Genomic DNA, 16,972 nt, shown 5'->3' with positions numbered 1-16,972 from the left:
AAATTCTGAGAGACTATGGTAATTGTTCCATTCACATCCTTTATCTTATGAATAACACTAGGTTATTTAAATGATGTGAGATTCAGTTTGTTCCTGGTAGGGAAACAGGTGGTTTAAGCAGAAGGTTGGGAGCCTGAATTATTTAAGGGAATGTACTGGTCTGAATCCCATTAATAAGGTCAGGTCTTAAGAAAGAGGAAGAGTTAACAAATGATAGTAATCAAGGATCCTTTTCAAGCTGATAATATTCCTTCAGGTATCATTTGCATTCCATAAAATTCACTTGTTTTTAAGTTTATGAATCAATGATTTTTAATCTGTTTCTAGAGTATGCAGCTGTCACCACAGTGCAATCATAGAACATTTCTATCACCCCAAAAAGACTTGTGCCCATCTGCAGTCACCCCTCCTTTTTTATTTTACCCTTTATTCTTGTATAATGTCAAATACTCATATTTCTCTCATCTTTATCATCAGATTAGTATGGACAGTTTATAAGAGGTAAAACTGAGGTTCAGGGAAGTTACTTAAATTATATGTCTAGTGTATTATATAACCAAAACTAAAAATCAGGTATCCTTAATTGTCCCATTTACTAAATTACAGTGCCTCGACTGTTTATAGTTCAGTCGAAGTTTGGAACTTACATTACTTTGTTACGGTTTTTAAGAAGTTAATTAAAAGGTAGTTGCCTCTATTGGTTTTCGGTTACTAGACATTTTATGTTTAAGAATTTTTATTAGCTAGGTTACCACTCTACACCTGGTTATCAAATAGTTCTTGTTTATAACTAAACCACGTGAATCATCTGTGATTTGAGGAACTGTGTATTGGGTCATCTTGAGAATTAATACTGTAGCCTCTTTAATATTGGTTATGGACAAATGAGTGAGGACCTCTCTTTTTTCTCCTCAAATATTCATCCAGCAGACAGTTATCACACATGTACCACATGCTCTAATTATTTCTGATGTCTGTCTGAGATTGCTGTTCTTAACCTTGTTCTCATTTCCTTCCTTCCCTGCCCACCCAAGAAGTCCTAAGGATCTTCAGAGAAATATAAATGGCTGAGAAGTGACCTCTTTCTAATTTGTCCAATTCCTTTATAAAATGCAGTTTCACTTAGATGTAGCTACTACTCATGGGTGGATGAGACTTAAAATAATTGCAGTGGGCGACAGAGGATGTCTATCAAAGCCAGCCAGCCCTCACCTTCCTTTAGTACCCTAACCCCATGTTGTCCATAGTAAAATTCACCTGTGATCTCTTTGGATACTAGATAACTGAGAAATAAAGATATAGATAGCACAATGTCTGTAGAATGGAAATTTAAAACTATTTTTTTAGGTTAATTATAGTTATCCCACAGAAATAAAACTCCAGAGAGGCAGAGCAGATGCAAATCAAGGTGAATGGAAAGAAAGCAGACAAATAAATCAAAGGGTTTGAAGAGAATATTGACACATTTCAGCAATGCATTGAGTTTTGTATCTTACTATGAAGAAGGGATTGGGGAGAGTTTAGGCATGGCCTGCTAGTAGAGTTTGGGAGTGGGACTGGAGGAGGCAGAAGACTTGAAAAAGTGAGGTGGTCAGTAGAATTAAGATGCAAGTTTAATATAAGATTTAACCTTAACTTTATTCTCCTCATTTAAGATATGTGACAAAGCATAGTTATTACATAATCAAAAACTGTCACTTTAATAGAAAAATGAACAAAAGGAGAAAAAAATGTCTAAATAACACATGAAAAAGCTGTGTAATCTAAATATTAAAGAAATTCAGTAGAGAAGTACTTAGCTTTTAATTGTTATTATTAAATAAAACTTACTTATTGAAATGAATTTGTTAACTATTAAAATCTCACGTATCCCTGGGTTAATTTCTGGCTTCTGTTTTCTGATATGTTCATTTCTGTGCACTATCACACTATTTTGATTAATGTTTTGTATTAAGTTAATAAGTACACTTAATAAATAATTATAAAATAAATTTGGGACATCCATTTACTTTAGGGAAACTGAAGCTTGGCTTGTTGGTGTTCCTTCCTATCCAAGAATGGCATTACACTTCCTCAAGTGTAATAAATAGTGACATAGGAGAAGTTGAGGAGTATTGGATGATCAGTGTGAATTTGGAGGTATAAGGAGCACGCCTTAAGAATGGGAGAAATACCTTAAGTCCTAGAGAAGAGACAGTTTGATAGTAAATTCCAAAGTTGAAAAATGCTGGAAAGCACCCATGATGCTCTGTTTTATTGTTTGTTTATTTATTTATTTACTTTTTTAGGTGAGGCAACCCTTGGTTGACTTCATAGATTGCAAGGGCCTTGTCAGTTTACAATCCCTTATTTTTTATTTTTTTACGCTACAGCACCTGGTTTTCGTAGGTGGTCTCCCATCCAAGTACTAACTAGGCCTGACCCTGCTTAGCTTCTGAGATCAGATGGGATCTGGTTTGTTCAGGGTGGCATGATCGTAGACCCCCATGGTGCTCTAATACCTAAACTGTATCACTCTTTTCCTCCCATCTTTTATTTTTAAAAAATTCAGATCTATAACAAAAATGTAATATACTCCCATATACCCCTCACCTAGATATACTGGTTGTTAACATTTTTACTGTGATTGCTATTGCTGCTATTCTTCCTCCACCTCTTGTCTGTGACTCCTCCTCCACACACACACACACACACACACACACACACACACACACACACACACACATATCTGTAATACTAACTATATATTCACATGGGTGCTGAACCATTTGAGAGTTGCAGACATGATAACATTTCACTCATGTGTATCCTAAGAATTAAGGACATTCTCCCACATAACCAAATACAGTTATCACAGTTGAGAAACTTGATGTGATTATCTGAAATACTTTCAATGTTCAGATTGCCTCAAGTTTCCCAATCATGTCCTTCGCAGCCATTTTTTTCCTCTCTAGATCTGGGAAATGAAGGATCATATATTGCATTTAGTTGTGTCTCTTTTATTGTAGAAGAATGTAGACGTAATCCCCAGCCTCTTTTTTATTTGGGGAGGTGGTCTCATGATAGTAACATTTTTGAAGAGTCCAGGCCAATTTTTCAGAATGTTTCTCAGTTTACATTTTTCTGTTTACTTATAATTTGATTCAGATTAAATATTTTTAACAGGAAGACTACCTAAGTGGTGATATGTCTTCAGTGCGTCACGTTAGAAGGCACATGATGTCAGTTTGTCCCATTGTTGATGACGTTAAATGTGATCACTTGATTAAGGGTAGCGTTTACTGTACTTTTCTATTTTCAAGATTTTTTCTTTTGTCATTAATAGCCTATTGGGCGGTACTGAATATCCCATTTCCCCCAAATTTTTCACCCAATAATTTTAGCATCCCTTGATGACTCGTGCCTCAATTATTAAGTTATTACTTTAGTGATTTGAAAAAGACCATTTTCTAATTCTTTTATTTCTTCTACATTTATTAGCTGGCATTCTCCTTTAAAGAAGGGCATTTGCTTCCTGTTTTATTTCTCTTCTTATTCTTTGCTATTATCTCTCTGGGCTAAGGGATTCTTTTTTTATTCAGTTGGTTCATTTTGATGCTCATGTTTCTAAATCTGACTGGTGAGAGCTCCTTTAGGCTGGTTCCCACGCCCTTTTAATGTGTCTCCATATGTTTTTGAACATTTTCTTGCTGTTACAACAAGATGTTTTAGGCTTACTTTGTATTTTCCCTTCTGCAGTCTTGGAATTAGCTATTTCTTCAAGAAATCCTGTTCCATTAACAGTAGGAAGTGATACTGGAAATAAAAATTTGGGTGCTGAGGGTGCTTCTTTCTACAAGGTTATCACTGCTCCTAGAAGCTTTCAGTGGACAGAACTAGAGACTATATATTTACATTTATATATTTATATTTACATTTATTTACATAAGCATGAATTCATAGTATTACTTCTAATTTCAAATCCCCAAAGGTTTTTTTTCCTCTTTATTTCATTCTTTGTATCTCTCTTTTCTCATAGTAAGATTTCTGATTCCCCAAAAGTCTCAATATATCTACTCACTTGCTCAGTCTGGTAGCAATGAAATTGCTACACCATTATCACTACCAACAACAACCCTAAGTTGCAGATTTCTTTGCATTTCTTTTTGTCCATAGACTGTTGTTTATAATTGTTTGTTACTAATATATCACCTTAAGTACTTGATGGGTACTTAAAGCAATTTACCTTAAGTAATTAAAAATTTTAGATGGAGAATGTATATATATAACCCTCCTTTTTACTTGATAATTTTCTTTTAAATATTATTTTATCTAGTAGTCCCACAGATTTTCTTGTGATATAGCAATTTGCTAATTTTAACTGAATCCTATTTCAGTACAATAGTTGTATGTGTTCTAAAGAATATGCTATAAAATAGTTTTGCCTATACAACAAAGATATACTTCAAATTGACTTGTATTTAAATTTCAGGATTACTTGAATTATCGCTTTTGGAGAAACTATTTTATCTTAGGCAGAAAGTGATGTTCAGAGACACAGGAGAAAAAAATAGAGCCTATATATTAGATGGGAAAATGAGTCAGATCAGAAAAAAAAATAGAGAATAAGAGCCACAATTGAGATATTAGTTTTTATAAGTAATCTGTTCATTTAGTTCTTAGCTTCTTCTCAGGCTTGTTGAAAGAGGAAATATTCAGTTGGATGACTTTCTTTGTTTAATAAAACATAGGTTTTTTGTAATTGTATTATGGGAGGAATTTTATGGTGGGAATCATCTATTTTTACAGTAGGTGTAGAGTGTTTCTTGTATGATTATTTTAGTGCCGTTGAATGCATAAGTTAAATCATAGTTTGAAGAATGCTTTATTGTTTTCTGATCTTTCAGGAACTGAATTCAGGAAATGTAAAGAAATTGTTAGTTAACATGTCCCTTAGACTCTATCAGATAGAAATAACTTTGTGTGTTACAGCACTTTAGCTCAAGAGGTCTATATGAAACTCGTTTGTTAGTATATATAATTATTAGTTGCTTCAAGTGAGCTAGAGAATAATATATGTTCTTTGGTTTTGTTCTCTGAATACTGAAGTATAGATGTTTTATGGTATTTATTAAAGAAAGATTTAAACACTTTTTTTTTGGTTCTGTGTGGTGCTAGGGAGACCACAAAGAAAGCACACACTATTTCCATATCTCAGAATAGCTTATATTATTATCTAAATGTATTAGAAAATTGTACAATAAGAAACAACTTGAAATTTGGAACACAGAACATTTTAAAAAATATTAAATTGCTTTTTTGCAAGATACTAATTGTGCAAATCAGGAAGTTTTCTTTGAATGTTTACTTGCACTGTTCTAACCACTTAATAAAAGTCTTCAAGAGTATATTGGTTTTGCTCTCCATTCTAATTTTACAATTATAGTTTCCTCCAATCTTGATTGACTTTAATTTCCTGATTAGATTTGATTTATGAGTCATAAGTTTAGAAATGCTACACAAGTATAACTGATTTTTCTCTTTGGCCTTCAAAAAGACTTTTTATTTTTTTAAATCAAAACTAGGACAAATATTTTAATCTATCTCCAAGGAAGTGTGTTGCAGAAACCCTGGTAATTCCTTTTCCCAGGGTTTGAAAATCTTTTTCATTGTTATCTATTTAACAAAAATCTCTGCTGCTGTAATTAAACTTATTTTCTTTAGTTCTTAGTGAAACTACAACATACTGTCATGATAATAGAAATGACACCCTCATTTTTCTCTCCACTCCAAAACACTTTCTTTTTTCAACACAATTTCAACTACTTTTACTAACCCAAGTTAATTTTAGTTTCTATTGCTGAAAGCCTCAGTTTTGCCATTTTGGGTGTTAATTGAAATATTAATGTATTTAGAGCAGAAATGTCGTTTTTTAGGGAATCTAGAGCAACAGCAAAGCTGAGGTCAAACTGCCATAAGGATGGACACCAAGGAAGCTGTGTTTGGGACAAAAAGAAATCAAGATAAGGTAGATGCAAAGTACAGAAAAGCACTGGACCCTGGGGGGAGGGTGTGGTAGGTGGGAGTGGGTTTTATGCCTCTAAGGGCAAAGAATAGTTAGATTTCTGAAGAGGAAGCCACTCAAAGGCTTATAGGAAATATTAAGGATTTGTGTTTAAGTACTACCTTCTCTCTGAAAGTATAAGTTTTAGCTGACTTTTTAGCTAGCAGAATACTTTAAAAGTTGATAAGGTTAAGTGTTTCAATGGGGTGGATCCTGATATTCTGGGCTGGCGTGTCCTGTCTGGATAGTTGTGGAAGACACTAATAGTATTAGTTGTCAAAACCATTGCCAAAACCCAACTTCAGCACTCATGCCTATTATTACTTGGAAGTCGAAAGGGAATCTCCGATTGAAGCTTTAAACTGACAAAGTCAGTACAGAACATTTAATTTTTCCTTTTCTTTTTGTAATATAAGGATTGCATTTCTCTCCATAGCAACATGAACCTTGAAGACCGGAATGTGCTGCGTATGAAAGAACGGGAAAGGCGGAATCAGGAAATTCAGCAAGGCGAAGACCCCTTCCCACCTAGCTCTCCTCTCTTTGCTGAGCCATACAAAGTTGTAAGTCGTCCTTCTTTGAATGCTTTTTTCCCAATCCCATGACATTTTTGCTTTTCAAATGTTTAAACTTGAATTTTTATATTAGAAAAAAGGTATTATGTATACCATTTAACATTTTTTTCCTTCTAAATAGAACATACTTTTCATTGGAGTATAACATGCATATAGAAAAGTATATAAATCGTGTTATAGCTGAAAGCATTTTTGCAACATGAACGACCTTGTATAATCGGTACCTAGATCAAGAAATAGAGCATTACTCGTGCCCTAAAGTCATCCTTATTTATTCCGCCCACCCCATCCCTAGCTGCTATCCTATACTTTTGAAAATGTGGTCTGGATTAGCTTAAGTAATTATGTCTGTATTCCTGGCTCTACCACTACCTCTGGGCAAGTATTTAACCTTTCTGAGCCTTGGATTAAATTAAAATTTTGTGAGTCTGCATCATCTGCTATTTTATAGGTTCTTTAGGTATAACATCAATCAAAGCTGAATATATGTCATAGATTCTTTGATTTCTCTCTGTTTCTTTGCCATTTGTTTATTTGGTTTACTAAATTTCAGTGACTTACTAGTATGTTTGAATAAATGTATCTTCAGCGTCAATCTGGTTCTTTTTCTGTTATCACATACTAAATCTCTGCTTTTCTAATGTATTTAATGTTTAATCAGAGGTGTTCAGTAAATTGAACCAATTGGCATTTTTATAGCTACCCATGTGCTTAATTTGAGATTACATAAAACACTGAATGGGTACCACTTCTGATCACTAATGTAGCTGTAGTGGCCACTAATGTCTCTCTTAATATTTGATTTGGCTTTAGATTTCATTTGAACTATTTTTACATTTAAAAGTCTTATACTGTGTATAATAGCTATAATACTATGTGTTGTAGCAGCAGTGACCTTCGTAGCATTTATTATGAGATTGAGAGTATGTTAGACTTTTTATTATGAAATATAAATGTAACATCGTATCCTGGGTTTACTGTTATAACATTTGGTATTTGTAGAAACCACCTATGAGATCTATAAAAACGAATTACTCAGAGCTTTTTTTTTAATTCAGAGCTTTTAAGAGATTTTTTTCAATTAAAGACAGTTATACTGACATCAACTGTATGAGTGTAACATAAAATCTGAGATTTGGGATTAGGGATTAAAGGCATATTGGAAAAAACAGGAGTTTGGTCCACAACCTTTGAATTATACTACCATTTATTTTGCAATTATATTGTAATGAATTGGATTTGATTGGTAATCTCGATAATCTATAAATTGCTATATATTTACCTCTCGTTTAATATGGATCAGACTGATTTTCAAATAATTTAAAGTCATTATTGATTTATGCCAACCTCAAAATAAATAGTGGTAGTTCAGTCTTGATTTCCTTTTTAATATAATTAGTAAACTCTCTTCCATGTATATAAATATGAAAGAGTCCTAAAGCTTAAAGACATCTTGGACATTCTTATTATCCAAGAATAATTCTTGAAGCTTAAATACTGTTGACTTCAAATGTTGGAGCATTTATTGGTCAGAATTAATAGCTAGGATTTAAACTTTTATCAGTGGATTTTCCATGTTTAATTTGTTGTTGAGACTTTTATTACCTTGATAAGTCAAAGTTACAGGAATTAAACTTTTTTAAAAAGTTGGATATAACTTGTTTCACTAAATTTTTGTTTCTGCTTCTAAGTATAACATTGAATTTTAAGGAATATAATGTTTTTTTAGACTACCAGTGAATGTTAGCTAATCTGCTGAATTGAACCTTAATTATGTAAAGGCAGATTACTTTTTCTGCTCTTCAGAAGATTTTCTCTACTGTTCTAGTATATTTGTTGGATTTTTTTCCCCTCTTGGAATCTTTTTTTTTTTAGCAGTAAATCTTTACTTTTCATACAAGGTCTTCCTGGAATCTATTGTGTATATTTCTCAGTGTGCATAGAATATTTGTATTTTAGCATGAATGTGTTTCACTTTCAGTGCATTTTTTTCATTATAAAAATGATACATTTGGAGTTTGCTTTGTGATGTTAACCTGAAGATATGAGGTGAGGTCTGAGGCCTCCCTTTGGAAAGCGCCTTTCCATTTGAAGTTTGGAAAGTCAGTTTAGGAGCATTTTTTATTTCCAGTTATGCTAACTGTGAAATTTTATTTTACATTTTTTTGTAGACTAGCAAAGAAGATAAGCTATCAAGTCGCATTCAGAGTACGCTTGGAAACTACGATGAAATGAAGGATTTCATAGGAGACAGATCTATACCAAAGCTTGTCGCAATTCCCAAGCCTACAGTACCACCAACAGCAGATGAAAAATCTAACCCAAATTTCTTTGAACAGAGACATGGGAGCTCTCATCAGAGTAGCAAATGGACTCCAGTAGGACCTGCACCCAGTACTTCTCAGTCTCAGAAACGGTCCTCAGGTTTACCGAGTGGACACAGTAGCCAGCGGACCAGTGCAGGTGGCAGTGGTGGCACTAATAGTAGTAGCCAGAGGCACGACCGTGACTCGTATAGCAGTAGTGGAAGCAGTAGCCGAAAAAAAGGCCAACATGGATCAGAACACTCCAAATCACGCTCTTCCAGCCCTGGAAAACCCCAGGCTATGTCTTCATTAAGCTCCAGTCATTCCAGGTCTCATGGGAATGATCACCATAGCAAGGAGCATCAGCGTTCCAAATCTCCTCGGGACCCTGATGCAAACTGGGATTCTCCCTCCCGTGTACCCTTTTCAAGTGGGCAGCACTCAAATCAGTCTTTCCCACCTTCATTGATGTCAAAGTCCAGTTCAATGTTACAGAAACCCACTGCCTATGTGCGGCCCATGGACGGACAGGAATCCATGGAACCGAAGCTGTCCTCTGAGCACTACAGTAGCCAGTCCCATGGCAACAGCATGGCTGAACTGAAGCCCAGCAGCAAAGCACATCTCACCAAGCTGAAAATACCCTCCCAACCATTGGATGTAAGTCTCACATTTAGAGCTTTTCTCATCATGACTATGTGAAGCAGTTTACCATGAAATTATAATTGAACTTGATCTATCTCTTTATCTTAATAGTAAGGAATGTAAAAAATAATAAAAAAGACTGGTGATTGACTCCCAAGTGGATCCATAGAGTTATTAACTTCCCCTCTTGGGCAGCAGAGAATATGTCATTCACTGTGTTGAAATAGTAAAATGATGAGTCAGAGAATAAAAGCATGAGTGTTGAAAACCTTAGATTTCCTCCTATTGATTTTATGGAATAATACATCTTGTTTTCTTTGGTTTAAAAAAATTACAGCTTACTAATGAACGAGATGTAGGCCATTGTTCATTGTGGTAGATGTTGGAAATTTTTCAGGTTCATAGAGATGGTAATGTATGGTTTGGATGCCATGATCCCTTTCTCTGATTACACTTAAGATTTGAGGCGGCTGCTCCAGATTCATACTGGTGGTTTGAAATTTACAGTTTGTAACCTCATACGTATATGGAATAACCAAAAAAGTGAGCATTCATTGTGAAATAGATGAAATTTTTTTTTTTAAGAGTCAGAAGAAAAGTTTATTAGAAAAGGGATAACAGTCCACAGAGTGTGGTCTCCTCTCAGGCAGAGAGTGAGAGGGACAGCGAGAGACAGCGTAAAGGCACTGACAAGGTGAATTTTTCTTTTAATATAGTTTTTGCAATAAAAAAAAAATTTTTTTTTAAGTAATGTTAGTAGCTGAAAATCATAGCTCATAACTTAAAACTGAGTGAGGGCAGGTGTCAGGTATAGGTAAAAAGATATTTTGAGAACATTTAAAAATCTTTTTGTGACCTTGAGAAACAAGAAACTCATTGTTCATGGCTTTTGTCACCTAATTACTCCTCTCAAGAGAATAGTAAAGTGGTAATTTGTTCTTCAAACAACATCCTTAAAATTAGACTTTTGAGTTCAAACTCCAGCTCTCTATTTCCTCTTTGCGCCTTAGAATAAACAACTTCCATGATTCAAGAAAGGCTATGTGAAATGTCCATCATGTTCCAGAAGTAATTTTTCAGTAATATTGGTTTTATTCTGTTAGTTTATGTGAAATGCTGTATCTCAGTATCATGGTATATTTTGTATATAAATTTTTAAATTTTTGACAAGATGCTCACCTGAAAAAATTACACTTAAAAATCATTTCTAAGTATAAGAAAGATAATATTTTTAAAGTTTTTGAAAAATACAAAGGTCTTTAAGTCATGTACAGTTTGGTGATTAAATTTTTTAGTTTTTAAAAAAATTGTATTCAAGGAAATTAGTCCAAAGAATCTAGTGTTCTAGTTTGGAGTAATAAGATCATAATACTTCTTTAAATTGAATTTCATTTCTAATAATAGATGTTAAATCTGTACAAGAAATGATAAAAATCTAGTAATAAATTACTTCAAATCTAATGTGTTTTGTTTTGTTTTTTTTTCCTTTAAGGCATCTGCTTCTGGTGATGTGAGCTGTGTGGATGAAATTCTTAAAGTAAGTTGTGTGTGTTTTTTTAAAAATAGGATTAATCGCTCTTATTGATGATGCTCTGCTACGCTCTTAGCCTCTTTCCCCTCTATTTTACAATGGATTTAAAGCAGGAGATTTATTATGTCTATCAAAAATAATTGACACTATTCTGCTTACATTCATACTTGGGTTCTGAATCACTTGGTTTGTTACTCCTTGTCCTCAAAGAGCTGGTTTTTTTTGTTTTAAGTAAAATAAATTTTAGTCTTAACAGTTTGCCTTGAAAAGAGGAAGAAACCAAATATAACTATACTTTCTCAGGTTTTTCAGTTAGTAATTTGAAGTGCTAAAAAACACAGTAGTTAGTCAAACTGTCACCTTGAAAATAACTTGCTTTGTAATTTATCTGTATCTTCTGGTCAAATCCTACAATGAAAGACTTCCTCTGAGTACTGCCTATTTTGAATGTTCAGTGGAATATGTCTAAAATCGACACAACCAAAAAATACATTCCTCTGTTGGGAAAAGAAAAAGAGAAAGTCCAGTGAATTAATGAGTGACATTTCTAGCTTTTGACTCAATAAAGAAAAACCATCAGTCACATATTACTTGTGCTTTTTGCAAAAGTTCCTGAATTTTTGTGTCTGTGCTTGGATTTCATTATGGTTGCTTTTGGAAGACTGCTTGCATTGGCTGCTTTCATTTTATTCTCTCCTTCCTTTAACCTATAGCTACTATACTCTTCTACTTCTACCAGTCTGCTGAACCTGTTCTCCCTTCATTGGAGGCTTCATTTGAGTTCTCTACTCTTTCTGCTGTTTTAAAGAATTTTTATTTTTTTTCCTCTGGAAACGTTCTTCCTTCCTTGACTGTTTTTATACTTCATTGTTTTATTTCCCATCCACTTTTCTTGTCTCTCATTCTCTACCTTTTGGAACCCTTGTGTCTTCTCTTACCTCTTAAATGTGGGTGTTTTTCTAGTCTCTCTCCCTCTGTCCTTTCACTTGCCTTTTTCTCTCTTCTTTTGGCTTTATCAGTCTTTCTCTTCTGCCTTGGCCTCCTTTGGGCTTTGCTTTATGTCTCTTAATTGCTTTTAAGCTAGGTCTCCATGCTTCAGACTCTCAGCATGTCTAAAGCCGTATTTATCAGACGTCTGTCCATTGGTAGTACCATCATTCTCCCATGCTTGTAAGTGTAGAATTGTAGAATTCCAGTGATCTCTTACTTCTCTCTCATGTCCTATTTAATCACAAAACTACAGGTAGACTTTGAAAATTTCTTGAAAACATCCATTCCTTTATTTCCATTTCTGCTACCTTGAGCTTCAGTAATTGCAATGTACAGTCTTCACTCTGCCTTTCTGCCTCCAGAATCTCCCTGCCCCTCTGTCTTCTCCATTACTATCAGATTTTTTGCTTCAGACCCTTATCTTCATAAATTCATGTCCTTAGAAATTTTCAGTGCCTCTCTAAGGCCCACAGAAAGAATAGTGTCCAGACCTTCCATAGGCCAGTCCTAACCTCCCCTGCTACTGATGGGCCAGTTTCACCAAACTGGTTTCCCTAAGCTGTACACTTTCTTTTACCTTTTTAAAGAAACCTTTTATGGAATGTTTTTCTCTTTCCTCTTTAGTTACTTATAGATCTGTTTTTTCTTAGAATCCTAATGAAATCCTTCTTCCCCCTGTATTAGACTATCAGAGAGTACAGTGATAAACTCTTTCCTTTGATTCTCATATAACATTCATTTTTCAATTGCCATGTATACAAAAAGTCTAAGAGAGTATATTATCTTTTCCCTGAATCCTCAAAAATGCATGACATTCTAATACCTGGAGGAAATCTTAGATTTTCTTAATTATTTCTTTGATGTTATTGACCATTCTACATTTTATATAGAGTGGCACATGGCCTTGGGTGTAATAGATGAGGTGCTTAGTCATTTGATGATGGAGAGTTAAATAGATTATTTATTGAGAGTACTTTGGTATTTGAGATGTAGAACATCAACACTGAAAACCTGGAGTACATGATATTCTGTTTTCTTTCCCCTTCTCTATGTGCAGTGTGCAGGGAACTTCAGATCTACATTCCCTTCATGTTTTCTTGATACTTGTAGTTACACTGTTCCTAGGAACCCCATCACAGACTTAAAAACAAAATAAATAAATATATGTTTACTGAAAAAATTATTTTTAATTTCAAGTCTCACTAATTGAACACCTACTTTGTGTCAAGCACTGGGGACACAGTGGTGATAATGATAGTGTTGCACCCTTTGAGCTGACATTCTAGAACATATATAATATTATTAGTGAAATGCTATTAAAGCATTGTAAGAGGATAAAGAGCAATTACTGTAAAGGTGGCTGTTTCAGAGGTTCAAGTAGTAAAGACTATATCAAGTGCTCTTGTGTCTTACCCCTTCTGTCATTCTGTTGCCCAAAGGTAGCCACTGTTAACTACCTTCCAGAGATTTTTTTCATATATAAACATTTACTAGGACATAGACTTTGATTTGTGTCTGTCACTTAATAATATACTGTGGAGATCATTTCATATCACTGAATTTCTTATTTTACTCTTTGCCTGGTGTTCCATTGAATGGATGTCTGGTAATTTTATACCTGAGTTGTTAGACATTTAGGTTGTTTCCATTTTAAGTGTGAGCCCCTTGAACATGTATCTTTGGAATCTTTGGATAACTGTGTGGGTATAAGCTATAAGTTCCTAAAAGTTATACCCCCTTTTTATATTTTCTCAGTATACCTGATGGTTTACTTTGAACTAAATGAAAGAAATAAAACACTCCCTTCTTATTCTAAGTCTGATGTCTGTCTCTCCCCTGCTCCTTTAACATGTACATTGTGATCTTATCCAGACCTCCACTTGGACATACCGGGCATAGTATTAGATAGAAGGTATTCAGTGAAATCAGACTTGAGGCCTTGCTTTTCTGCCTTGCTGCTCGTGTGCTTTTGATACCTCTTCTGATTTTCTCTACTTGACCATATTTTCTATCAGTGAATGAGCTCTGTAACCCAACCTCCTAGGATAAACTTTGTGTCCATTACTAAGTGTGTAACCTTGAATAAATAACTTAACCTCTGTGTTTCAGTTTCATCCTACATAGAGTTAGGATAATAATGGTATCTACCTCATAATGTCATTGTGAGCACTGTATGAGTAATAGACATGTAAAACACTTAGCACAGTATTTGGCCCATTACAGGTACACAATAAATGTTAGCTGCTTTTCTAACTAATATCACCCTCCTCCCACTGCCACAGCAAGCTCTTCCTCAGTGGCATTTTACTGTGTACCTTGTATTTCATTACAGGCTGATTTCTATAACTGTTCAGAGGTTTCATTATCTTAACTCTAAGCTCCTTGAAGCCAGGGAGAGTATATTATTTTTTTATTACCTACTCAATAGTGCCTTGCACACAATTGTGCTTAATTAATATTAATCAATTAAATATGTATACTTTTGGAGGAGCGGTCACGAAACCAGCATTTACAATACAAATCTGGTTTTTAGCTGTGTAATTTTTATCCTTGACTTGGTTGAAAACAAACTGTAATAATTACATTTCAGGAGATGACGCATTCATGGCCTCCCCCTCTAACGGCTATTCATACACCATGCAAAACAGAACCTTCCAAATTTCCTTTTCCAACTAAGGTAAGTGAATAAAATGTGTCTTTGCTACTATAAGATAACTCTAAATGGCTTGACTAAAATTATATGAATTCAAAATTGTCTTGCCATTCCCATTCTAGTGGGAGACAGACAATTAAATGAATAAATAAATAAGTTCAGATAGTGATAAGTGCTCTGAAGAAAATAAAACAAGATAATAGAATTGAGAGCGACTTAGATTGAGAGGTACTTGAAAAGCTTTTGAGGCAGTATGGGGAAGAGACTTCTAAGTTTGTTGTAAACTATTAAGGGTCTTCTCAGCCACAGGTGTTAAGGGCTTCTCAAGCTGTTGTCTCAGAAAATCCTTTCCATAGAACATAGCAACCCTGTTTGTGTCATATGGAAGAAGGTTCCTCAGACATAAGTTCCGAGCTCATCAAAAATCAGCAGACTTCTTTTTACATTAATTTATACTTACATAAATTATATAAGAATACCTTCTCTTTGTGGCGTTTGACCAGAACCTCTACTAATAGTCTTCCCCAATTCTGCCTCCTCCATCTCATCAGAGCTACTTCCATACATACCTTTCTTTGCAAGACTTTCATATCCATTTACATACATATATATATAATCATTACTTATAAGCATTTTCTCGTTTAATTTCTTTACAGATACATTGTTCTGTACTTTGAATCAACAATAGGTCTTAAAGACATTTCCATGTTATAAGTATAGATTATATATAGATTATATATTACATATAGAGATATTTCTTTTAATTGCATCCATAGTATAAATGTATCTTAGTTTATTTAGCCATTTCTCTTTGGTATTTAAGTTGTTGCCAAGTTTTCATTTCTATAAGCATTGCTTTAGTGGATATCTTTTCACGCCTTCTTGTGTGAGTACAAATTTCTTTTGGGTAAAAAGCAATAAGTAGAATTGCTGAGTATAAAGAGCATATGCTTAATATATACTCTCACATTCCCCCTGTTGTGGTTGTACCAGTCAGTACTCTCACTTGTGTTCTCTATTTATTATCCCTCACATGTACACCACCATTTGTTAAGCACCAATCTTTTGTGTGAGAGATGGCATTTTGTTACCTAGATCGCTAGTAAAGTTCATCATCTTTACACATTTATCATCCATTTGATTTCATATAGATGAATTTGCCCATTTCCTTTACCCTTTGGGTTCCATCTCCTATGAGTTTTAGGAGGATTTCTTTATTTTATGTTGTTTTGTTTGAATTCTGGATTCTAATAATTTCTTCTACTGTATGCTACAAATATATCTCCCAGTTAGAGTCCTTTTAAGTTTTATGGTCTAGAAGATTTTAATTTTGATGAAAAAATACATCTTTCTCTATAGCTTTTGCTTTTTAATGTTTTATTAAAGAAGGTTATTCCTTCTCTGGGATCATAAACATGCCCTCTAATTTTTCTTTTAATATGATTTCAGTTTTGTTTTTTTTATTTATAGTTAGCCCAGTTTATTTTTATGAATGATGTTAGGTAGAGATACAACTTTCTGGCCATATATGTACCATACTACACTCTTTTAGTTTTTAAATCAGCTTTATTTACACATAAAAAATGCACATATATTTAATGTACAGTTTGCTTTGATAGATGTGTGCATCTTTGTAACCACAACCCTAATCAAGAATTAGACCATTTCCATCACCTGCAAAGTTCCCTCATGTTCTTTTGCAGTCCACCTCACCCCCACCACTGGCCCCACACAATTACTAATTTGTTTTTTGTCACTAGGATAAGTTTCGCTTTTTCTCAAATTTCATATAAATGGAATCTATTCAGTGTTTACTTCTTTTGTAAATACGATTCTTCTTTTGCTCAGCTTATAGTTTTGAATTCTTCTTTGTTCTTGAATGTATTAGTAATTTGTCCCTTTTTATTTTTGAGTTCCTTTTTATTTCTGTTGTATAAAAATACCAAAATTTATCCATTCACCTATTGATGAACATTTGAGTCGTTTCCAGATTTGGGCTATTAAGAATAAAGTATAAACACTCACTTACAAGTCTTTGTGTAGACTTATGTTTTCTTTTCTCCTGGGTAATACTGGGCCATGTGGCAAAAAAGCAGAATTGCTGGGTCGTATGTTGAGTGCATATTAAATTAATACTAAACTGAAAACTATTTTCCAAAGTAATTATATCACACTCCTCTCCACCCCATTCCCCAGCAGCCTGATAGTTTCATTTGTTCTCCATCTTTG

The 16,972-nt window shown here is 34.1% G+C and overlaps 1 protein-coding gene and 1 pseudogene across 3 annotated transcripts in view; one reads left to right on the top strand and one right to left on the bottom strand.

Moving 5' to 3' along the window:
* AFF4 (AF4/FMR2 family member 4) overlaps positions 1 to 16,972 on the top strand; it is a 72,656-nt gene that overhangs the window by 17,968 nt on the left and 37,716 nt on the right. For 2 of the 3 annotated variants that reach the window (XM_011362300.2, XM_011362298.2), the window contains exons 2-5: positions 6,480 to 6,606; positions 8,790 to 9,584; positions 11,062 to 11,106; positions 14,681 to 14,767. In XM_011362300.2, the coding sequence (XP_011360602.1) occupies positions 6,484 to 6,606; positions 8,790 to 9,584; positions 11,062 to 11,106; positions 14,681 to 14,767 (1,050 nt within the window). In that variant the 5' untranslated portion in view covers positions 6,480 to 6,483. Of the gene's footprint in view, positions 1 to 5,915; positions 6,008 to 6,479; positions 6,607 to 8,789; positions 9,585 to 11,061; positions 11,107 to 14,680; positions 14,768 to 16,972 lie in introns of all 3 variants that reach the window. The other variant, XM_011362299.2, reaches the window with a different exon arrangement.
* LOC111741222 lies at positions 2,364 to 2,482 on the bottom strand (annotated as a pseudogene).

The sequence above is a fragment of the Pteropus vampyrus genome, unplaced genomic scaffold (assembly GCF_000151845.1).
Source record: "Pteropus vampyrus isolate Shadow unplaced genomic scaffold, Pvam_2.0 Scaffold74, whole genome shotgun sequence".
NCBI classification, from domain to species: domain Eukaryota; kingdom Metazoa; phylum Chordata; class Mammalia; order Chiroptera; family Pteropodidae; genus Pteropus; species Pteropus vampyrus.
The sequence above is the reverse complement of the archived record's forward strand: the minus strand, read 5'-3'. Positions and strand labels throughout refer to the sequence as shown.